Genomic DNA, 25145 nt, shown 5'->3' with positions numbered 1-25145 from the left:
ACAGAGATCTCCCTTGACACCTGTTCTTGGACCACCACCCCCTGTGCTGAAGACCCCTGCGTATGTTTGCCTCCAAATCCTAAGTTTCAGTGGTTGACCTGCTACTGCATCAGATGTAAGCTTGCTTCAGCTATGTTAACACCTACCTGGTAAATACTTAATAAGGTTAAGGTCAGATCTGGAAGTATTCTTTTCTTTTAGATGACTTTGCATATGTCTGCTCTGACCTATTATATGTATTTCATAGTTCAATTTTAAGAGCTGTGAAAGCAGACTATTATAGGACTTATATTCACTTCTTTAAGAGTCTTTCATTCACTGTATTTGTTTAGATTCCTTCAAGATCTGCACTGCAGATTTTTTTAGCAAACGGAACTCTGTAGCTGTGAATCTACAAGTCTTCTAATGGTCCGGGGGGTTGTCAACGCACGTTCAAGAAGGATATTTAACTCTAAAGATTAAAGCTTTTTGGAAGGAAGTTGTTAGATAAGGGGGAGGCTGAACACAGTCACATATGTAAAACCTCGTTCTATACTTAACAAGCTTGAAAATATTCTTGCAAGCTTGTTTGTAAGAAGCCCCCTTGGAAATTCCTGATCTCCTGGAGTTTAACCTTCCAATCTCAACATATTCCACAGTAATCAAGTGTCTGGGTAGCAAGAAAATTGGCACCTGTAACTCAGAAATTATATAGTGTCTGGAGTCTTTAGCAAAAAGGGCTCAAAACCTTCTCGCTGTTTTCTACCTCATACCAAAGGAGGCAGATCACTCTTGTAAAATTTATTATCTTGAAACGATAGGTGGGAGTGGTTTTGTTTTGACAGAGAGCACTCCAAGGGTCCAAGTCATTGTGGCTTCCTTTTGCTTCCTGTTTGGGCAGCTTTTTGAAACTGGTTGGACTAACTTTCCATTTTTAGTGTGTTTTCTTTCAAATATGCTAACCATGGGTTAAAGGAGGCAGAGACAAGCACTGGCCTTCACCCTCGGGGGATGACATTCTGAACAGTAGTTTGTCCTAGAACACTGACCCCTGAGGCAGGTCATGGCCCAGAGTCAGTCCTGATGGGTACCCAGGGCCTGTCTGGGAATGCATGGAAGCTGGCTCTCAGGATATTCTTCTCCAAGTGTTAGGAGAGTGCCCTGAACATCTGTAACTGTCCTCAGTAATGCATTTTAATTCTTGAGTGAGGAGACCAATGGATAGTTGAGGGGATAACCAAGGGGATGGGCTCATAAATCTGAAATTGAACAGGGTTTTCTCAACTACGCATCTGGTGTGACTATGAAGTATAAGAAAGGAATAAGGATTCTAGTACATTGAAATATAAGCAATACATACCTATGCGTGTGATTGTTAATATACACAATGGCTATAAAAGGCATATATGACTTCTAAACAAAATTTACACAAAACTGAGCTGCGTGTATAATTTATTCATATTCTTACATAGAAATTTGTCATACAGGCAATAGAAAAGAATATAAGCACTCCTTAGGAAAATCAATAAAATATTCACTAAAATTATTAGGATAACACTTAGCAACAAAAATAGCTTGAGAAAATGAATACTATTTAAATTAGACAATGTACAAGGTTTTAAAATGTTCCTATTTACAAGTCTGTGTGAGCACGTGGGAAAAGGGCATATGGTCAGCCCGCTAGGGCTTCCCTGTGAACACGGACTTGGAGACACTGAGAGGCTCTGGTTCCCTCAACCTTGCCCCAGGGTCTCCAGTCCTGGTGATCTTTGGTCTGCTTGCATTTTTGTCCACCCCCCCCAACTCTTATTTTACAAATTCCCTAACAAGGGAGATTTCAGTTCCAACACTGAAAATTTAGTTTTTCCACAGGAATATACATGACTCTATGACAGCTGCAAAGTCATGGTTTCAAAAGGCTTTGGTCACAAGGTTTTTAAATTGGAACAGTGTTTCCCTGAGAAAATGAAGAAGTGAACTTTTCCCTAAAATATTTGTAGGTTTACTTCCCTTCTTCTGTTTGTTCATTCAGCAAACTGTATAGTTTGCACTGAGTACTTCAAACCCAAATAGAAAAACACCTTTAGGATTCCAGTGTCATTTTCCAATTCTCCAAAATTTCGGAGCTTCCCACTGCCGTCTTCAGCATGTTTGGTTATAGAATCTTTATAGGATTGATAACTTACACAAACAAAGCAAAACAGGAGACTCCTTTACCTGTATTTCTCTTTTTTTAAAAAATAAATTTATTTTATTTTTATTTATTTTTGGCTGCGTTGGGTCTTTGATGCTGCACGTGGGCTTTCTCTAGTTGCGGTCAGTGGGGGCTACTCTTCGTTTTAGTGCGTGGGCTTATTGCGGTGGCTTCTCTTGTTGTGGCTCTAGGTGTGCAGGCTTTAGTAGTTGTGGCACATGGGCTCAGTAGTTATGGCGCACAGGCTTAGTTGCTCCACAGCATGTGGGATCTTCCCAGGCCAATGCTTGAACCCGTGTCCCCTGCATTGGCAGGTGGATTCTTAACCACTGTGCCACCAGGGAAGCCCCCTACCTGTGTTTCTTTTTGATGGTTCAAATACCATTGGTTTCTGAGTGAGAATATTGTAAGCGTGCAGAAAATAGTGATTTTTTTTAAAGTAAGAATTAAACAACTTCTAAACACCCAGAAGCAATCTGGCATTAACCTTCAGTCTTTATAATATATAACATCCTTAAATGAATTGAAAATGTGGCTTTAAAGGGCCCTTGGATGTTGATGATTTGGTATTCGATTCTCTGCTTTTGTGGCATTTACAAAATCAGTTTAGGTAGATTAAAGTAAAAATAGCTATGCTGAGTATTTTAGAAAAATGTAACTTTTTCTTTTTAATACCTAGGAACTGGTAAAGCCAGGAACTTCTCTTATTTTACCTCATTGAAAACAAATCTATCCTCCTAAAAAAAAAAGATAATAAACTACTTAAAAAATCCTTTGCAATATCCAAGAAAAGTGACAATACAGAATAATTTTGAAGGATGGGATCCCATTCTCCCTCCTGCAGCTCTGCCAGCCTGAAACAAACCGACCATCTCCTGTAAGAGAATGTCACACACATGGGACAGCATGGAGGCAGTTCTGCTGAGGAGCGGGGGAAAGAGCTCAGTGATGAGCCCTGCGACGTTGACCACTGCTGTAATGTGTAACTTGCATTGATTTTAAATAAGCCAGATGGCTTATCTGAGAATTCTGGGTTGACTTTGATTTTGTGACTCTGAATTCCATTCACTTAAGGCTTAGTTGGTTTATAGAGATTAATTTTTTAATACTGTTAACATCATGTGCAACCAAGCACCAAGAATATCAATAAATATCAATAATTAGCTTTGGTCTTCCTTCCTCTTTCTGGTGGACCATTCTGACTTTGTAAATACAGTACAGTCTCAGTGCCAATGCCCCACTGGGGTTTAAATTCCATAGCCAGAGCACATCACCTTGATGTGTCTTGTCACTTGTTTGGGCATGTTTTGGAGTCTGAAAGAAAAATACAAAATGGGAAAAAGAACAGATCACCGATGGCTTAGTATGAAATTTGTTAGTAGTAAAAACAACAGTTTTGAGACCCTCGAAGTCAACTGGGGTAGTTAGTCAGAAATGACTTGTGACCATGGCTGTGGATGGGGGTTGCATTCACAAAGGGCTTTCAACCAGCCTTTTCTTGGCTTGTAGGTAGAAGATGCGGTTTTCTTCAGGATAAGTGACTTTACTGAGGGGCATCTTATAGATGTTGGGGTTTTTCGTGGTCAGCAGGAGGAACAGTAGTGTCGCCAAACAGAAGGGCCAGGTACAAGATGGCAATCCGACCTGGAGCAAAAGAGACAAGTCACACATTCCTTTGAGATCCTGTCGGAGGATCTCAAAGGAACCATGCTTCACTCCACTGTCATTCAGCTCAGGGGATGACTTGCTGGGGGCACTGCTCTGGACTCTGCTTGTCCCTGTGGAGACTGAGTCTAAGATCTCAGGGCATTCTGCAGCTGAAATGTCAGCATGCATTCCTTAGTGTTGATGTATGTCTTTCCCTCCCTCTCATGCAGTCAGACTTCCTACACTGGATGAGCAAACATGACACCTTGCTCCCAGAGATGATACTTCGCCAACCACCAATGGCTCCTGACCACTCATCAGGTCCACAGAGCCATTTTTGATTAGTTCAGCCCTCTCTCCCCTTGACCTCTACCCAGTCTAAGTCTTGGACTCTACTTGCTTTACTGCTTTTTGTTCATTTCTCAAAAAGACTGTAAGCTCCTTGATGGTAGCTCTTCCTTCTGTGCGTCCATGGCAACTCACACAATGCTGAGCACACACCATGTACTTGGTTAGGTTTGGCCTTATACATGGACCCCCAGGGTATGATGATACACAAACCTGACGTCACATCACATCTGGAAGAGTTTAATAAAACACAGATGCCTAGGCATCATACAAGATCTACTCTACCAGAAATGCCAAGGGACAGGGTCTGAGGACCTGCATTTTTCAAAATCTCCCTAGCTGACTCTGTTTCGCAGCCTGTCCAATTCTGGCCCACAGGCCAAGGTCTGTGAACCTTTGTTGGGATGTGAAGGGCCCCACAAGCTCTAAGGCATCCCATCATGCCTGTAACAGGGCTTTGACATTCCACCATAAAGATACTGTCTCCAGAAGGACCCTCCCAGGTAAGCTCTCGAAGCTGCTGTTGAGAGGGCTAGATGCTGTCCTAACCCAGTGGCAGCCATGACCACATCTACATGGATAGAGTTATCATGAACCGGCCCTGCATCATCTGCAGTGGTCGGTGAGGAAGGGCACTGAGAGGTGGGGGACCCCAGAATACTCTGGGGATACTGGGCTCCTCAGGGGAGGGGAAGAACAAAGTCAAAGGAAGGAGAGAGTAGCAGGAGGCTCTTAATGGGCAACCATTTTGGCTACTAAATAATTCAGCCAGGGACTTCCATCTGCCAGTGCAGGGGACACAAGTTTGAGTCCTGGTCCGGAAAGATCCCACATGCTGTGGAGCAACTAAGCCGGTGCACCATAACTATTGAGCCTGTGCTCTAGAGCCCACGAGCCACAACTACTGAAGCCTGTGCACCTAGACCCCGTGCTCCGCAACAAGAGAAGCCACCACAATGAGAAGCCTGCACGCTACAACTAGAGAAATCCCGCACACAGGAATGAAGACCCAATGCAGCCAAAAATAAAAAAAAAATTCAGCCAGGACATGGGTCTAAAAAAGTCTTACTGATGACTGATTGGGGATTAAAAAAATATAAGGGGTATGAAAAACTGTTGGCTTAATTAAAAAAAAATCTGGGTCTTTAATCAACTATCCTTTTCCTCCCTTTTCTGATTTATCAACTAATACATAGCCCCAGTTTTCTGTTTAAGTGAAAGATATTCTAAAGTCAACTTCTTGACACTCAGAGTTAAAGTATGAACTTGATAATATATTATACACCCTAAATTTCACTCCTTTAAATCAAACAATCTGATATTTTTAGCAAGCCTGGTGATTGTAGTTTGGACTAAGGTTTACTGTGATGCTGGAGGGTAAGTGAGGACAGGTGGGTCTGGCAGATGGAAAGTAGTGGCTATCTGTCATGGATTCTGCCCCAGGATGCCACGAAAGTGGACTTCAGGAGGGCTTCCATATCGTTGAAAACTGATCGATCACACTGATGAGAAAATGAGATTAAAGCAAACTCACCACAGCCATCAGGTTGGACATGCTGGCTCCAACGTAGGCAGTGAACAGGGCTACAAAAAAAAAAAAAAAAAAAAAAGGAAAGAAGAATGCTTGGTAGGTGCACTTTTCATTACAGGAAAGACTGCCTTTAGGTATAAATCCCTGGAATGTAAACTTGTGCGTTTCACCAGCAAGCCCAGCATCCTGGTTACAAGTATGAGCTTAGAGTCAGCGGCTCTGGGTTCAAATCCAGACTCCACCCTGTACGAGCTCGGTGCCGCCTCTCGAAGTCCCATTTCCTCACCTGTACAAGGAGGTAATAGGAATCTCTCTCTCACGGGTTGGTGTGAGTGTGAAGAAGATAATGCTTGGGCTTAGCACACAGTAAGTACTCAATAAAGGTAGCTTTTCTGTGGTACTATTTTGTTGCTATTATTGATAACACTTAAGGAAAAGGCCTTCCATGGTAAATAAACTTCCCCATTATTTTATCCAAGCATAATAATTAAAATTAAACTTATGTTCCTTGAGACAGCATACAATCTCATGGCATCTGGGATTCTCAGATCAATGGTTAGAATTCACAGTTCCAAATATCATAGTGTATATATATATATATATGTAGTAACTCAGAAATTGGCAGAAACTGAACACAGACCTGGGATTCCTCCCCATAATAACATTTTCCCAAATACCATTAAGGTTGGCATACAGGTCAATGAATTAATTAACATCCTGTTTTTATTTACTTTGAGCACAAATTAGAGTAGGTAATTTGAGTTATATGTATGACTTTCACTGTAAAACAACAAAATCAAAGATCTCAACTAGCTAACTCAATTCCTGGCCCCAAGGGGGCTCGTGGAAGCCCTTAGGTTTCACAGAGGCGGCCTGAAGAATAACCTTCTTACAATGGCCACATGGTCACTTGGGCCAGCAACACTCAGTGTTAGACACACTCATCATCTGATCCTCAAGTCCATCGAGAAATCACATCTGCTACTCTGGGGAGTTGGGCAGTGGTGGTGGGAGGGACATTATGATCCTCCTTTACTATAGACTTCCATCCTTTTATCAATATTTTATATTTTTATCCTGATAGTTTTTGTTCAACAGTATACCTAATTCTTTCACATCTGAATTGTCTCATGCTAATGGGAAAGGCTCATCTTTGGAAATGATCTGGGCTTCAAATCCCAGTTCTGCAATTTTGTTTGCTGTGCAACAAATCACTGAACTAGGAATCTAGTTTCATCACCTGTAAAAAGGCAACTTGAAGAGGTTTTTTACAGGGAGGTAATGAATCTCAAATGAAATCGTATATTTTCACAAACAGTAGCTATAAACTCATCTCTGTCACCATGGGTTGGAAGTACTGCTCTGAGGAGAAGGGTTAGAAGATTTTCTCTTTTCCCCCCATTTAGTTCATTCATCCATTCACTCATTCAAGAAATATTCACTGGCCATTGGCTAAGTAGAGGGGACACTCTGTCCCTTCTCTCCTGAGTACCAGCTTTTCTATGACACTCCCTTGAACACGTGAGACCTTATTTCTCTCCTAGAAGTGCAATAGCTTAATACCTATTAACGTACTTTTGGTGCTCGAGTCTCATATTGTAATGCTGTTTCAATTCCCTGTTGCTTTTCTTTCTATAGTAAGAGTATCAGATTGTCTAACAGTTGCTGCCCATCACTTAAGACTAGCTGGGTTGGGCTGGGAAAGCCTTATATTAGAGGTGAAGTTCTGTACACCATGGTTTGGAGGTGATGACCCTGAGAGCGTTCTGAGTAGCCGAGGGAGAGAAAAGGCCCTTGAGTGTGGAAGGGAGGACTGGATCCTAGTCCTTCATAGACAACGTCCCTCCCCACAGACCACCATGCGTGAGTCCTACTATGATAACCCAACTGTAAGAAGAGATACAAAATGTGTTTACAGTTTGCACTGATAAAATAACAAAATTGAGGAGTTCCCTGGCCATGCAGTTTCTGGCTTAGGGACACAGGGAAGGCAGCTTTACCAGGCTCTATCAGTGACTCTGAAGTCCTCTTTCCGATAAAGCCATAGGAGCTAATAAAAGAGCACCTCTGTGATAAATGCCTGTTATTTATTTACCTTGGCTGACAAGGTTTACCTTTTGTTTGGCAGTATCGGGGTGATATGGGCAAGCATAAACTTGCTGTGAGATTTGCTTTTTAAGAGGGACTAGAGGTCTGTCTCAAAACTTTATGTCCAAAGATGAAAAAGACAGTGCCCAGTGTGGGTGAAACAGGCACTCTCATATACTGTCAGTGGCAGGGGAAATTGGTACGGCCTTTGTGGGCTGCATTTGGCATCTCTTGAAATTAAAATAGGCAGAGCTGGGATTTGGGCACCAGGGAGGGTCTGGGCTCTTAACTAGTTCAATATACTGACTTAACCAGTATGCTCTACTAATAATGAAAATCTGATCTATCCAAAGGAAGGGAGATGTGATAGGCAGAATAAAGGCCCCCAAAGACATCCATGTCCTGATTCCCAGAACTTGTGAATATGTTACCTTATGTGGCAAAAGGGACTTGGCAGTTGTGATTAAGTTAAAGATCTTGAGATGGAGGTTTATCCTGGATTAGCCAGGTTGACCCAATGTGATCACAGGGTCCTTATAAGAAGGAGGCAAGGAAGTTCTGTCTAGGGAGTGGGATGGAGTGTTTTCATTCTCTGCTTTATACACTTCTGTATTGATTGAATTTTTGTTTGTTTTGTTTGGTAGAATAGGCCTGTACAACTATAGAAGTACAGAAAGAAAATAATGATGATATCACAGCTTTGGGAAACCCACATCTGTAAACATCTTTGGCTTTTCCTTTCCCATAGTCCGTGAAGAGACCTTCACAGACCTTAACAACACCCGTGACCAAGACAGTTTCTGCTTATCTTTAAGGATGTGCTCAGACTGTCCCTATGCTGGCCCAGACCATGCTTTCTACCAACTGGAATTCCTCCTCTTACTTTTTAGGACTTACAGAAAAGCCACCCTTTCTAGGAGGTGCTTTTTGGTGATTCTGAACTATAATGTTCCCCCAGGGACTCACTCTGCACTGTAGGTGTTTCCTAGCTCTGCATCTTGTGGTCTCTGTGGGCTTCTCTCTCTTACTCACCTGGCTTCTGTTTTCTGTACAGAAAACCATGTGGGATCTAAAGCTTCTGAACCTCTAGCTCTTCCTAGTACTGTCTGGGTTGTACCATGAGTGTTTAATACATATTTGCTGCTACTGCCAATACAGAAAAAATAAAGGTTTGAAACCTCAAACCAACCTCAGAATAAAGAGTCTAACCCAGGTGAGCTCAGGAGGCCACATAATCTGTTTCTACCCTTCTCCTTTGCCCTAAGCTTTAAACAAGTATGGAAAAATGAGCAAAAATTTTAACAGGACTATTAGGTGAAATAGTTATGTAACTATAAAGAAATTGACAAAATGACATGTGAATGGCAACACCACAGCAACCTGAGTTTTGTTAATCTTCCTAGAGCATCAGACAATCAAAATTGGATTAGGCCTTAGAAATCTTTGGTTCTATCCCATGTCCTGCCCAATGCAGGAACTCACTCTAAATCCTGCCTGACATGTAGCCCACCACTTTAATAATGGCTGGATTGATTAATCTGGTGATAAAATGACTCTAGACAAATGTTTCCATGAGATTACAAAAGTTTCTGCATGTTCCAATATCCCTCCACCCCTTTGTCCCCAAGGAAGTGTCATTTCCTTCATTCTAGCACATTATCTTACACACTTTTATTTGTGTTGAATTAGGGATGCCAGAAGCTATAAGTGAATAAGCTCCCCTTCCAATGGCCAGAGAAATCCATGGTAGCTTTTCATATCCAAAGCACTTGAGGTCTGTTTTCACCTAAGTGCCTGAATGGTACTAAAGGGAAGGAGAGTAGTGTAGTGGGCGTAACTCTGGAAGTTGTTAGCAAATGTGGATTCTGGACTTATATTTACCCCTAATGGATGCCTTTCCGTGTGTCACTTTCTCTCTCTGCCCTTATGTAGAACCCCAACCGTAAAATGAGAAGGATGGAGTGGAGATCTCCAGAACCCTTTCTAGCTCCCATAGGCTGAGTCTGGCTAGAAAACAGAGGTTAGAAAGGATTAATATAGCAGTTCTCAAAATGTGGTCCCCAGAGCTACAGCATCAGCACCACCTGGCACCTTGTTAAAAATGCAAACTCCTCCCCCTACCTCTAACAATGAGTCAGGGACTGGGGGTTAGACCCAGCAATCTGGGTTTTAACAAGGCTTCCAGGTGATTCTGATGTTTGCTCCATTTTTGAGAACAGCTGGATTAAGGTGATTCTCTAAGGGCCCTTTAATACCACCTGATTCACCAGGAGAACCGACTCTAAGCTTGTTTCCTTTTAGTTTCTTGGGTCAAACAATTAGTATGAAGAACATAGGACAAGTCAAGTTTCTATCCCTCAACATACACATATTGTAAAATGGTTCTCTCATCTTCAAAATGAGTAATGAGGTAGACAGAGCAGACCCAAACCCTCCCAGAGAGGGGAGGCCAGTTGCCCTGGTTCCATCCTCAGCAGATAGCAGGGGGCTCAAACTAGAACTCCTGCTCTAGTTTCTCACACAGTCCTTTCTGACTGTTTGTTCTTGATGTTGATCCCATAATCATAAGCAACCATGCCCCAGATGAACAGGATACTCACCGCAGGCAAGAGCCAGGAGGTGGGTTTGCCAGGTGAGCGCCATGAACATTCCTCCAATTGCAATGCAGGTTAGAGAGCTGTTGAAACCCCAGAGTCCAACGTAGATGTTCTCAAATGGAGCTGAAAGACTGAGTCCTATTAGGCAAGACAGGAGGAGTCAGAACTTCGGACTAAATGCAGGAGGCTCTGGAAGGAGTCTTGGGGTGGGGAAGTCATCCGAGAACTCCCACTGGTCCCTTGGAAGCAGACCTTCAAGAAAGGTCTGGGGTATAGAAGATGCCTGAGACAATGGATGGAGCAGAGGAGGCGCTCAGTATCTGGTAACAAGTCTTACACTCACCTGCTGCCATCCCCAGCAACGACCCGATCGCAGCATGTAGGCACATGAGTGGGGAGGAGAGGAAGATGGCGCCTAGGAAGATGCCCCCTGTCCACGGATTATCACAGCCATATATCTGACCAACACCCACAGGCAGGGACTTCAGTAACTGCAGAAACAATTTAGAAAATGCGGTCATTAAAACTACTGTACAGAAACTCATAGGGCACCCACAAACACAATGCGATGTCATTTTAGATTTAGCGTATCTTATCTTTCAAGGTCAGTGCTACTAATTTTTAAAATTCTCTCTCTCTATGGAAAAATCTCAGTCATTCTTCTGCTTCATCCCCAGAGATACACCAGCCCTTCCCTGCTGCGTGCTGAGCATGCCTTTCCCAGACCCTTCACTCACTGGCTCTACTGCTTGCACTGTCACCTGGCTTTGGTCACTGATAAGCTCCCAGTGCTGTGTCACTGCTCCTCACTGATCCTGTGAGGATTGGCCACGCCTCCCAGTGAGGATGGCAGGGACCACAGCTCACACTTCTATTGCTTTCAACTCTCTATCAGATCTGAGGCCAATAAATCAATGCATCTCTATGGTCAATAGAAGTATTATTACTCCCACGTAATTTAGTTATTTGTGCTAAGGGCAGAGACCCAAAGTCGGGTTATCTTATCCACAACTCCGAAGCAATTATTGGCAGGTTCATGAGTCAGGACCATATTTACACTTCTGTTGTTAATGAGAACATGTATTAGTTAATTAATTTTACTTTATTTTTTAAAATTTATATTTATTTATTTACTTTTTATGTTTTGATTAGTTTTTATTAAAATTTTTTTAATTAAAAATTCTTTTTATTTTTCATTATATATACATTTTTAGAGAGCTTGTATTAATTTAAACCAAGATATCCTTAGCTTATTCCAGTTATCAACAACTGCCAGTCCTCAGAACACAAAAATCCATGTAAATATCACAATTCTAGCTTTCTGGCTGAGTTCTGAACTCAGGTAATATGTTCACAGAGTGGCAGTTCCTAGGAAAAAGGTACAGGGTTTGATTCAAGCTAACAAATGATAATTCCTTATAACAACACTTCTGGTAGGGCTAGGATAGGCGTAATTAATTGTGTTAGTTCTGTTTTGACCAAGGCTATCACTGAAAGGGGTCCTCCCTACCTCCCATCTCACTCCTTCCACCTTTTCGCAAGGACCTTTGGGAGGCAGTGACTCTGATGCAGGGAGGCCAGCTTTGGCACAAGGAAGTGTCCGCTCCTTCCATGAATTAGGCTGGATCCAATGCTGGTTTCTGATGCTAGTCTGGTCCTTGCCCAGGGCACAGGATCATACTGTGAGTTTGATTCTAACCTAAGATGGGCCTAAATTCTTCCAGCCCATGCTGGATTTTCACGTCTACACAGGATCATTTCCTGTTTCTTCTAGACCAGGGAACTTGACACAGGCAGACTGTGTGGTCTTTTATCACAGAACTGGACAGCAGAACTATCCCTCAGGTATCCCTCCCCAGGGAAATGGGGAGTTGATGAGATGGGAAATAAGTATGCTGATGTTGGAGAGGTAGTTCAGAGTGAGGAGAAGGACAAGACTCCCCTTCCCCATGTTAGCACTGTCCACTAGCACTTTCTGTGGTGATGGAATATTCTGTATCTGTGCTGTCCAATACGTGCAGTTATTGAGCACCTGAAATGTGGCTAGTGAGGCTAAAGAACTAAATTTTAAATTTTATTTAATGTTAATTAACTTTACATTTAAATTAAAATAGCTACTGTATTAGGGCAGTTTTAGATAGTTAAACTAATGCTATTTTTTCATGGGCAGTTCTGATAAATTTTTAATTTTCCTTCTGAGTTATTTCCAAATGCTCCCATTCATTTTCTGGGCAAGAAGCTAAAGAAAAGGCTACTTGAACTCCTCACATGTTTTGACTGCTCAGCAAAGAGGACAGCAAAAGGTATTTTATAACCTGATAGCGGAAAAATCAGTCTCTTGCACCCTAAAAAAGGTAAGGTTGGTTTTCTTCTGATTTCAAGTGTTTTCTTTTTTTAAATAATCAAGAAACCTTAAACAGATTTATTAAATAAACACCAATACAAAGAGCTGGAATTTGATTTGGGTTAACCAGGCTTTTAAAAATAGTGCTCTCTCTATGCACAACTGTAATGAAATACACAGCATACATCCTAGGATAGTGGTTCTCAAACTCTGGCCCACGTCACTATTATCTGGGGAGCTTGTTAATACAGGCTCCTAGGCTCCACCCCAAAGATTATGATTTAGGGAGTCGAGATGGAGCTTGTATTAGTATTTAAAAAACAGTGATTCTTATGCCTCCAAAGCCTGAGAAATCTGAATTACTGTACATATTCTATGAGGTCCACCATAAGAAAAAGCAGAATAGAGAGCTTCTGCAACAGGATCTAACAGTAAGCAGCCAGTTCTTTTGATTGGAGGAGGTAGGTCAGGGACGACTTAACACCAGGCTGGAGGCCCCTGCCTCAAGGGCTGGCCTCCATCATACCCCACAAATAAGGGCCAAGTTTGAAATAGAGTGTCTAAATTTCAGTGGAGATATATTCTGGAGTTAGCACTGCAGATTTTAGGAAAAGAGGAAGAAAAATTAGCTTTAACCAAATAGTCATTTAAAAAATCCCTTAGAGCCCAAAGCTTTGGAGTAGAACAAATAAGCACTTAGACGGCAAGAGGAAGGCGTTAAAGGACTTCCTGGTGGTCCAGTGGTTAAGACTCTGCTCTCCCAGTGCAGGCGGCCTGGGTTTGATCCCTGGTAAGGGAACAAGACGCCGCATGCGGCAACGAAGATCCCGTGTGCGGCAACTAAGACCTGGCGCAGCCAAATACGTATTTTAAAAAAAATTCTTAAAAAAAAAAGAGGAAGGTGGCAAGGTCCCCCCAGTGCTGAGTCTCTATAAGCTTCTGATGCCCATGAATAATTAACCAGGAGGACACGGGGTGTCTTCCAGAGCCAGTGGTGGGGTGGGGTTGGGGGGGTGGGGGTGTAAGAAGATAGTGTATCTTACCTGCAGGGCACTGAGGTCAGACCAGGTGACATTGGGAACTGAGGTTACAGGTGTGAACAACTTGCTTGGGAAAAATGGATTGTAATGTCCCGTGGCAGAAAGGTACATTGACAACGCCATGTTGAAGGGCAGAGTGAAGACAGGGAGGTCCCATTTGCAGAACACGGAGTTCAACGCACTTGAGAAAACTGGACTAAAAACAACAACAGAACAGAATGGAAGAATATGCATGTGAAGCCTTCCAAACTCCCAATGCCCTGGAATGGAAGCCAGGTTGACAAACTGAATCTCTATACTATGGAGGGGCTTTGTTTCATTGGCAAATATGTCCCTAAAGTGTGTTGCCAAACTTTTCACAGAAAAAAAAAAACAAAAATAAAAACAAACCCAAACCCAAACACACCTGGAATAAATCCTGTCATAGAATAATTCTTACATACAGTCAAAAATAAACTCTCAGCTTATTTGGCTTGTGGAAAATTATGCTCTGGGTTTGCTCACAGTGAGTTATAAATCTAGGTTTTAAAAATATTTTTGAAGTATTTAAGACATCTGAAAAGAATATTGTCTAAACAGTTAAAGCCCCTTCTGTAACCTACTTGATCATATGCACCTCCCTCCCCACCAGAGGCAAACTTGATCTTGAACTTGTATACCATCTCCACGAGTCTTAGTATATTTAGTCTTGAAAAAGAAAAACGATGGTCCCAGGAAGGATGCAGGTGGTGTGGACTGGAGGAAAGGGATCTTAAACTCAGGAGGGCAGAGTTCTAAGTCCTTGAGCAGTTGAACTGTGTGGCCGAGGGCAGGGAGGTACTTTCAGTTCCCTCATCTGTAAACTGGGAGATTGGATTATATGGTCTCTGGGCCCATTTTGTTCCCTCACTTGTTGATCCAATCAAGGAGCCATCACTTTAAGGTCAGAATCCCAGGTTTCCGGAATTGGGGGAGAGGGTGAGTGACCATGTGCAGGTGATGCCTCTTGCCCTTGAGCCTTATCTTCAGAATAGGTGGGAAGTCCCACCTGAGCAGGTTGGCCGTGCCGGCAGGTTCTCCTCCACACATCTGTGCTGTATCCAGGGTGGGCACGCTGTCCATAGTGGGCTACACGTATCATTTGTGTGGGTACTAATATTTTATATTCTGAATATACCATGGTAAGAAGGAAATGTTTGTTTTCGAAAAAGAAAAAAGTATTTAAGACAGTGTCAACATAGAACTAGTTTGAAGGATTTAGGGTTAAAAAAGGAATCGAATTCAGTAAAGAACTATTTTGAAGGGGACAGGGGCAGGTGGTAAGGGGAGTTCATACAGGCGCAGGGGTTCTCAGTGAGGTCCCTGGATCAGCCACAACAGCATCATCTGGGAAGTTGTTAGAGATGCAGATTCTGAGGCCCTGCCCCAGATGGACTGAATCAGGAAGCCTGGGGGAGGGAGCAGCAGTCCGTGTTTTAACAGGCCTTGCAGGTGAGGCCGATAGTGTGCATGTTTGAGGACCACTGATGTGGGGAGTGGTTCTCAACTTTGGTTGTACTTTAGAACCTCCTGGGGGCCTTCAAACTCCCAATGCCCTGGAAACACCCCAGACCAATTACATCAGAATCTTGTGGGGGGTTGGCTGTGAGGTGTGTGTGGAGGCCACACGCATCGGTGTACTTGAATGTTTCCAATAGACATATCCTGAATCTAAATTTAAAAATATATTTTTCTAAAGATTGTGTTATATACATAACATAAAATTTACCATTTAAGCCATTTTAAAGCATTCAGTTTAGCGGCATTAAGTACATTCACATTGTTGTACAACTATTACCGCCATCCATTCATGGAACATTTTTCATTTTGCAAAACAGAAACTCTATACTCCCTAAATAATAACTTCCCCCACTGCCTTCTCCCCCTATACATTTTTCAAAAAGGCATTTCGAAAACCAGGTACAACTTACCAAGTCATGGACATAGCAGATACAGGGAATAATAGCCACCAGAAATAGTTTCCCTTGTCTGAAAAGACAGCCATGAGGATTCCCACCAGGGTGGCATTGTAGCCCTGGAGCCCTGCTGCAATGGCGGACCTGTGGGCAAAAGGCACAGCTTGGACAGCTTCCAGGAGGATGTTGGCTGGACGTGCACATAAATGACACTAGTAACTTCCAGATAATATTTACATTTGAAAATGAGATTATATTTAGGATTTTATTGCAAAGTCTGTAGAAGCCAAATACTAATAAAAGCATGAAAAAGTAAAATATACATGGATAAAATGCAAATGTGCACATAGAACAACCCCTATAGAGGTGTCATAGCTAAAGATAGAATTCCAGCATCTAGGGGAGGAAAGGGAAATCAGCAATCCAACCTATTCTGCTTCCTTTTACCCTTTTGTTCCAAAAGTTATTATTTCTTTTAAGTCATTAGGACCTCTGACTTGAATAGAGCTTTGATGTGAAACTGTTTCCTAAGTCTGATTTTCTTGGTGAGAGATGTAAGATTCTTAAAATGTAAATTTACTTCCATGGTGTCTTTGATCTTATAAACACAGCTCTTCCAACTTAGCATATATTTTCATCTTCCTGTGCTTCCATTTTGTTGTCTCCAGATATACATTTCCAAGTTATTGCAAAGAAAAACAATTACTTTTACTTGGCAAATTACTCCATTTAATTATGTGCATATATAGCACCTAATTATTTCTTGGGTCCTTTTTGCTTCCCAGCATTTAACCTCACTTCTAAATGTTGTCCTGGGTAAGTTTCTACTCCTGGCCAAAATGGTTCCCATTTCATATCTGGGGACAAGAAGCTCCAAGAAATGGAATGATTTCTATAGAATAAGCCCTGGGGCTGACAAGCCAGGCCCCCCAGGGCTCTGAGAATTGGCACCTTGAAGGTACCCAGCATTCAAGGATGAAGTCTGTAGGAGTCACGGGTTTGCAGATGGTGAAGTGGGTGGGCGAGGTTGAACACAGGGCCTGAGGGGGAGGTGATGTAGCAATGAGTCACGCTACAGGGCAGTACAGGATGGTGTGAAAGCTTCTCCCGGCCTGTTTGTCACTGGAGCAGGAGGCACCAGTTCAACAGCAGGGTGATATTCATCTGGGCAAGAGTATTAGAGGTGAGACTCCATGCTCAAAAGCCCTTTGTCTCCCTTAAACAATCCTTCAGGATATGTGGCAGGTGATGCGACTTGTATTGGTTTAACCCAGGGAATGATAATTGAGGCCATACCTGAGGGCAGTGGGGAGCTATGCAAGGCTTGTCCTCTCAGCAACTGACTTTCGGATTGAAGGCTTGAGTTTGATCAACAAAAAATTAACTGCAATGCCTACATGTTGTGGAATGCCACAGTTTCATCAACAGGAAGATGTGTATTCATTTAAAGCAGAATTACCTTTTTCATGTGCCCTTTAGGACCGAGGAGAGTAAAAGAGATCTGAAAACTAACCCATGTAAATATGGCTGGTCTTTTAAACCATTGATCCCCAACGTTTTTGGCACCAGGGACCGGTTTCATGGAAGGCACTTTTTCCATGGACTGGGTTGGGGGGGGATGGTTCAGGCGATGGGGAGTGGCAGACGAAGCTTTGCTTGCTAGCCTGCCACCCACCTCCTGCTGTGTGGTCCAGTTCCTAACAGGGGGTGTTGGGGACCCCTGTTTTAAACCATACGTGATAAGGACAATGGGTCAACTTCTACTGGGGCAAAACAATGAAGAAGATTTGATATGATACAATCCTGGACCACACCTCCAAACTGGACAGACTGTTTCTTGATGTGCATTAGAACAGAATTTGACCTAAGATACAAAATCACCCTCCATAGAGAACAAGTCAGGCTCCTTGGACCTGATGGGAAAGTGGAGCATTTTTGGACTCTCTCCCCGAGAAGCCCCTTAGGCAGTTTGCAGTAAGTGTTACAGGACCTTAGCTGTATAATGACCATCCACTGGGGGTGATGCATGGATCCTGGCCACCTAGAAGACCAGCAGCCTCCCTGAAGGAACTGGTCAGGCAGGAGCCGTCTCCTCCCATGGTAGGAGTCAGCTCATCAGTTCTTCAGTGGCAGATAGTTTATAAAGTACACGCTATGTTTAGCCTAACACATAGTTCAGAAGACACACTAACATTACTTAAGTCAGAACTTGCTTACTTGGAATTTATGTCAGTTTGTCTCTCTGGAAGCTGAGCTAATCTTTGTACTGTCCATGAAGAATGAATTTACTAAGCTAAGCATGGAAATAAGATATAATGGGATTAGTGGGATTTTTAAGCCACTAAAACTTTTCCTGAACCCATATTCATTTTTTGTAAATAAACAAAATGCTGATGATAAATAATTGATCAATCATTAAAGCAGATCCCTTTGGACCCTACCCTGGGAATTACTTATAGCTTTCTTCTGGTTACCATGTAGTGCCAGGAGCATCTGGCATCATTCAGACTGGCCGCTTATTCAGGTACCACGAATAAGAGGATATAAATGATTTCCTGACCTCTGACTAAAGGCACATATAAAGCATTCTGTGCAATAAAGGTTGTTTCTCCTGGGGAGGGTGGGGCTTTATCACTGTTGCCCAGAGTAACTGGTTGGCTCCTGTGTTCTAAGAAGCAAGAAGCGGAGGCTTGGAGGGACGCGCCTACCTGTCCTGACCGAGTAACAGGGCTGTCAGGGTGGAGACCACAGTTGCCACACAGCCACTGAGCGCCCACCAGGGGTTCTGGACCAGGAGTCCCACCAGAATCAGGATTCCGCTGATGGGGTTGCTGACAAACACCACTTGGGATATGCCCCGAAGGACCCAGTCGACGAACTGGAGTGCCTGGGGTTTGTCTGGAAGAGATGAGATGGGCAGAGCTAAGGAAACAGCGAGGCAAATGGGGCTCCTTCCCAAGTCCAGGGCCCACCCTGAGCAAAATCCCCTCTCATGAAGGTGAAGCTAATTTTTGATATTCCTTGAAGCTTTTTCTCTGAACCCTTTCCCCTTAGTGACCTTCAGATTCCTGAAAGCAACCAGTTTCTTTCCTCTCAATCCAACTGCCCCTACTAGAATCTCAGTTCCAGAAAGCATCGGATGAACTTATTTACCATGCTTAGAGGTTCAGATTCATACGGCAAAGGAATGAATTACCAATAGTAAAATTTCACTTTTTAAGTACTGAAATTATAAGGAGGAACCAGGTGCCTTCCTCTGATATCAACTGGACTGCGGCCCTGACCACTATCTCCATTAAAAAAAATTTGAAGAAGTTTGCTGGTTATAAGATAAAAAGTTAAAAAAGGGAGAGGAAAGAGATAGATAGAAGGTAGGGGAGTATAACTAAAGATATGACTAGAAGAACCAGCAAACCATTTCCCCCAAAGCCACTGCTCCAAGGGATGGAAGAGTAAATACCTTTAAACCAGTTGGCAAATTCTTTCATATCACCAGTTATGTAGCCAAGTGCCTTGGGGAGGCATCTTCTCTTGTGAACTGGTGGACCCTGATTTCCACCCTGGTCCAGTTTAACCACAGTGGGGCTGTCCTCCATGGATAGCTCTTCCTCTGGTTCCTTAAGGAAAGAACAGAGCTCATAAACATCCTAATGTAGAACACTTCGGACTGGCCAGTGTGGGACCTGGTCACAGTAGCCACAGAGGATGAGTTTAAAGGCACTTTATCTGGACCATGACATCCCATGGAACTAAGAAAACACCATTTTCCTCTTGAAATGTTGTCACGGAGATTATTACCAAGACCCAAACCCCATACTACTTTTGTTATCACTGTTTTCAATGCCATCACGAAAAAAGGTTCTGGTCTTTCATTTCATAAGGTTCAGTTTCTAGCTCAACAAATATTTATTGAGCACCTATATCCTACACTCAAAGAGCTCAGTCTAGTGGGAAAGACTGAAAAATAGTTAATTTCAACGTAAGGAGTCAGATAATGATATAGAAATAGCTAAGTACTTAAGCTTCTTGCTGCCAATGAAAGGAGCCAGATGTCAGGTTACAGACCAATCAGCTACTTTCCAAGACAAGCAGTCATTTTAAATTGAATTTTTATTTTACAAAAAAGAGTTTTGTTTTTAAAAGTTTGAAAGAGAAGAAATGTTTACAAAACAGTGTGTGTGTGTTAACACAGCCTAAGAAAACCGCCTCTCACACACTCTCCAAGTCAAAGATTGCTTGACTATGTCATCACATCAGGCAACTGCCTCAGATATTCTTTATTTTTGGAATTTGTTATTTAAATGTTTAAAGACTGGAAAAATAATATTCCACAAAGGTGTAGAAAATGGGAAAGGTGGAGGCGGACCAAGCTGTTGAAAACCAAAAAATTACAATTTAAGAATTGTATGCTATGGGGCTTCCCTGGTGGTGCAGTGGTTGAGAGTCCGCCTGCCGATGCAGGGCACGCGGGTTCGTGCCCCGGTCCGGGAAGATCCCACATGCCGCGGAGCGGCTGGGCCCGTGAGCTATGGCCGCTGAGCCTGCGCGTCCGGAGCCTGTGCTCCGCAACGGGAGAGGCCACAGCAGTGAGAGGCCCGCGTACCGCAAAAAAAAAAAAAAAAAAAAGAATTGTGTGCTATAAGAATGTACAGGGCATACTTACAGTAAGCATGCCTCGGGGAAATACTAACAGTATAACCGCGACTGGCGCTCACTATGAGACTCTTCACTTCTCATGATAAGTGTTAATAGGACTAAGTACCAGCATCAACAGAATATGGTACCCTGTAGACAAAAATGGTTTTATGGTGCCGATGGTAGATATAAAAGAATACCAATGATGTCGTCCCAGAAACAGGCAAAGGGAGAAAGACAATGGCAAAACTACCTTGAGTTTGCAAGGAAGCAAGGAGCACAGCCAGGCCAGTGTGAAGCAGGGGAACACCAAAACCATCAGACCCCAGAAGGCACAAGCGTGGAATGTGGAAGCCACAGGCACGTAAGACATGACCAAGGAAATACCCCAAACTCGTGCAGTTAGACCAGCTCGTCTTCTCTCTGTGGCCAGGCTGTGAATAAGGGGTTCTCGTGGCTATTTTTGGTCCCATCGTTGTTCCATTTACCATAGCCAACAAATGGCTATTAACAGATAATAAAAGTTATGGCTTTTAAAATTTTTATTTTTTGCAATCCAGATTTTAGTTTTGGCTTCTATTAATCCCAGTACAGAAATCAATGTAACATTTTTTATTGAGTCACAATTTCACTTCAATTGTATTATTTCATTGCCCAACTAACCATTCTGCTTTTGAACAATGGCCAACCATTCCACAAAGTAGAAGCTGTTCATGCAGTGCATTCTAGACCAAGGTCATTTTGTCTTGGCAAAATAGTGATAGAAACCAGCATTTGTGAGACTTCCAATGAACATTTGCATTAAGAAATTCTTAAACTGAAAACTGCTGGAGGTCAGGAACCAAAACTAAGTCTATATGGAACTCAGCTGGCCCCAAAGTTAAACAAGGAAAACTGTTTGAATTATTAAGCAATTGTGAAAAATTGGATTTTATTTCATAATCTAAGTGATGACTATCATTTATTTTTATTTATCTCCCTCTTTAAACATCATAACTGAAAATATTGCTTGGAAGGCCCTTTCCTCAGCTACAGTGACCCCATTCTCAAAGCCATGCATCTTATGAGAGGCATCAGGCTCCAGTCCAGGCAATGACAAGAAATTGCCTTGAGTTTCTGTGACTGAGTAGATCTGGCCCTACAGAGGCAGCACCGAATGAAAACATTAAAGTGGACATTTTCCATCAAGCACAGAAACAATTAGGTATATGGGTTATTCCAGGGTGAACAAATTCATGTTCTCAAAATTTCCAGCATTTATTTAAGAGGGTTTTAAATACATCATCACCTCAGAGATTTTAGAGATAACAAATATGAAACCTGATATTCTAACTGGCCAGATATGACTGAGAACCTGACTGGCCAGAGTTCCCTGCCTAGCCACCCGAAGCTGAATAAAGATTGAATCATTTATCTGAATCCACAGCCCAACGTACAGAAGGCTTGCTGTGCTTTGTCTTTCCAGTATCCACATATTGGGGTAGGTTGCGTGGTTGCCATGTCCTAGAGAGAGGGGTCTTCTCATGAGTTGAGCAGACAGTTGCTGCTGTGGCCGAACCCCCCAGGAACCATTTATTCTGAAATCCTGAATACTCTGGAGCCCTGGGAACCCTGACTACTTGCTCCAGAACTTAGGCATGAGAATTGGTTATGAGAAACCAGTAACTTAAAGGTTGTGGTTCACCCTAGAATTTTATCATGCTAGACTGTTTGCATTTCTTTAGGGAACTTTAAGAATCCACACATCCTAATTGGAAAGGCAATGCAAGGTGATAAAGCAGGAACTTAAACTGATGCTCAAGCTTTTCAAATCTAAGTAGGTCATTAAATTTCAACTAAAAAGACAGGACCAGAAAATAAAAGGAAAAAACTCTATAAAATAGGAGGAGCATAAGTTAAAAATCCCAGACTACTTTTTCCTAGCTTTTCCATGGTTGTCAAAACTCTGCAGCACAAAGGTCCAGCATCCAACCCCAGATGAGTGTCTTGTGACTTTCTTGACCAAGACCCCTGTGCATCTGGCTCAGCCCAAGCTGCACTGCTCAGCAGAGCATGAGGACCCACTTCCCAGGCTCTGTTCAGAAAAGACACAGCAGAGTCACAGAGAGAAGCTGCACAAAGGTAGCATACCTGTTCTGGTGGCCCATGGGCCAGGGCCAAGCTTAGCCAGGGGAAGCCTCTGCGTGCCGCCTCACCAGCTTTTTTTCCAAAAGGGTCCCTCCAAAGAGGACCAGGAGGGGCGTCACCAGCGGCGCCAATCAAAGACCGTCCATTCATCCTTCCTTTCTTTCCATACATGACAAAGGGCAAAAATAGATGAATCAGCAGGATTTGTGCCCTGGCTGTGGTGTGAAATGCAAGGTAGAGAGAGGCAGGAGCTCTCCCAGAGAGTTCCTGGGGAGAGGAGATATTAACAGAGAAGGCCAACTTCTCCATAAACAAGAGCTCCATCAGCAAAGAGAGATGATGAGCTGACTGCAGACATTGAATGTTCATTTTACTTCACTTAGAACAAAAGAAAAATATGGCAAATCATCCTGCACAGAGACCTATGCATAGGTTTTGTTCTGCTGCGTTTCTCCACTATCAGGAAGCTGACAGATCTGAAGCTTGTTCCAAAAGGAGGGGTGGGCTCAGGCTCTGAAACACTTCAGGCAAACTGTTAGGGCTCCATCTTGGGGGTCAAAGTCAATGCCACAAATTCCCTCAGCCTTGATCTTTACAAATGTGAGGAGAAGGCCTGGTATGGGTTCTATTTTCTGTGATAAGATGCTAGCCACACTTTGTATGCATAGCAAAAGCCCAGTCTAAGAAACTGCTAAATGGCATTTTCCCCCTCCTTGTATCTGATTAGGAATTGTTAAAAATTGGACATCGCCTTGTTTATAAGAAACAATTCTTAGTTGAATTCAACAAGTGTGGCAACTTTTTGTTTCCTTTTTTTTTTATTAAAAAAAAAATTCCATCACATCCAAGGATAGTATTCTTCCTTCAGAGGTCCCAGGAAAGTCGTATGTGTGGTATTTCTTTATTTTTTTTCTTCCTCTTTTATTTAATTGTTATTTTCCTCTACTGGCTTGGTTTGAAATCTGAAAATTTACACTCTACTAGAGTGACTCAGAAAAATCCACAACCGTGGAAAATATTACTGACATTTCTTAGGAAAAAACTGTGTATGTGTATGTTTATCCATGGTTAAACAATCTGGCAAATACCTGACCAGTGGGTTGCATTATGTATATTTTTGTTTGATAAAGAACAACATGCAGAAACCCAACTGTAGGGCACTCATACACAACTTTAAAAAAAAGAAAGAATGAATGAAATAAAAAGGAGAGAAAGAGGGCTTCCCTGGTGGCACAGTGGTTGAGAGTCCGCCTCCTGATGCAGGGGACACGGGTTCGTGCCCTGGTCTGGGAAGATCCCACATGCCGCGGAGCGGCTGGGCCCGTGAGCCATGGCCGCTGAGCCTGCGCGTCCGGAGCCTGCGCTCCGCAACGGGAGAGGCCACAACAGTGAGAGGCCTGCGTACCGCAAAAACAAAAACAAAAACAAAAACAAAACAAACAAAAAAAGGAGAGAAAGAGACAGGTAGGACTGTTACATTCCCCTTTTACATTTCCCCACCACCAAAATCACCACGTCTTGGAGAATGACAACCTTGAGCTCAACAACGATATTTCCTTAGCCGAGAGAGAGAGAGAAAAAGTTGAGAGAGCATATAATTTGAGGCTTCATTTTATAGAAGGGAAAACTGGGGTCCAGAGTGGGGACCATCCACGTTCACTCAGCAAGGTCAGCCTTATGGAATAGGTAAGCCCTCGTGGCTCTTCGTCTTCCGGGCTGGAGCCACACACATTGATGCCCCCAAGATTCTATTCAAGTCAACACACAGTGAAGGAGCAGCTTCTGAATGCTGGGATGCAAGGGGCATTAGGGCTCAGTGACACACTAGACACAGCCTTCATGGCCTCCCTGACATAACTCTGGGGAGGGAGTGTTGCACAGCAGCAAAGGGCTCTGCTACGTCTGGTTTCACCCCATGCCCTTGCCCGAAGCAGTGACTCTCCTGACAAACATCTCACTGTGCCTCAAAGTAAGCCTCACTCTCCTGCATCGCTGACATATCTACAACAAGGCCTATATGTGCTGAAGGTAACATCCCAAGAATGTTCTGGAAGCTGCACCCGATGAGCTTACAGCAGGAGTTAGAAAGCACTTTTCATAGCCCAGATCACTAGTACAACAAAGCAGTACTCATCATTCTGAAAAATCAAGATTTCAGCTCAACTACATTCCTTGTTTTATTACAGGAAGTACAGCTCATTCTATTGTCAACATACATTAGAAAATTTGTACAATTAGAGAGCCCTGAAAGTTGTTAATTTTCTATGCCTCAAGTATCACTTTTACAAATAATACAAAGTTTTGGATATAGATATAGAAGAAAGCATATAAAGATTCATGCTCTATCATACATAAGAGAATTTTCAGCATTGACATTTATATGATACTTACAGTAATCTTTATTTTAGGTAGTTTTTGATTCTAAGCGGTGGGAGGTGCTCAGGTTTCTCTAAAGCTGTAATCAGAAACAAAGAAACTGCTGTCAGCTATCCTGTCTCCTGATTAAAACACTTCTCTCTTCAGAACACACTCCCCTAGAAGCCTTGAGGTCTGAATTCCACATCAGAAAGGGTAGCTGCAAAGAAGCTGCCAGATTCGTGCCTGTAGTGGGACTGATTCTTTCTCCCAATGGGTGTTCCAGCACCCTCCCTCCAGCACGACAGCACATAAAACCATAGTTG

General features: G+C 42.8%; 1 protein-coding gene across 2 annotated transcripts; it reads right to left on the bottom strand.

Moving 5' to 3' along the window:
- Positions 1-1420: 1420 nt before the first annotated feature.
- Positions 1421-22652, bottom strand: SLC14A1 (solute carrier family 14 member 1 (Kidd blood group)). 2 transcript variants are annotated; one of them, XM_004320976.4, is made up of 9 exons: positions 22468-22652; positions 19163-19319; positions 18411-18600; positions 15718-15846; positions 13772-13964; positions 10728-10875; positions 10388-10522; positions 5703-5752; positions 1421-3817 (listed from the first exon to the last, which is right to left on the bottom strand). In XM_004320976.4, exons 1-9 carry the CDS (start codon positions 22633-22635, stop codon positions 3644-3646), a joined length of 1344 nt encoding a protein of 447 aa, XP_004321024.2. In that variant the 5' UTR covers positions 22636-22652; the 3' UTR covers positions 1421-3643. The 2 variants fall into 2 exon arrangements, with proteins under 2 accessions (XP_004321024.2, XP_073646998.1); XM_073790897.1 differs by lacking the exon at positions 22468-22652 and having other exon boundaries at positions 19163-19298.
- Positions 22653-25145: the final 2493 nt, after the last annotated feature.

The sequence above is a fragment of the Tursiops truncatus genome, chromosome 13 (genome assembly GCF_011762595.2).
Source record: "Tursiops truncatus isolate mTurTru1 chromosome 13, mTurTru1.mat.Y, whole genome shotgun sequence".
NCBI classification, from domain to species: domain Eukaryota; kingdom Metazoa; phylum Chordata; class Mammalia; order Artiodactyla; family Delphinidae; genus Tursiops; species Tursiops truncatus.
This window is presented reverse-complemented; position numbering and strand designations above follow the sequence as displayed.

Coding starts and splice junctions, on each gene's coding strand:
- SLC14A1 (XM_004320976.4), bottom strand. CDS start 22,635: ATGTATGGAAAGAAAGGAAGGATGAATGGACGGTCTTTGATTGGCGCC. Junction 19,320..22,467: donor CCCATGGGCCACCAGAACAG/GTATGCTACCTT, acceptor TCTTTCCTTAAG/GAACCAGAGGAAGAGCTATC. Junction 13,965..15,717: donor TCTGCTATGTCCATGACTTG/GTAAGTTGTACC, acceptor TGTTGTTTTTAG/TCCAGTTTTCTCAAGTGCGT.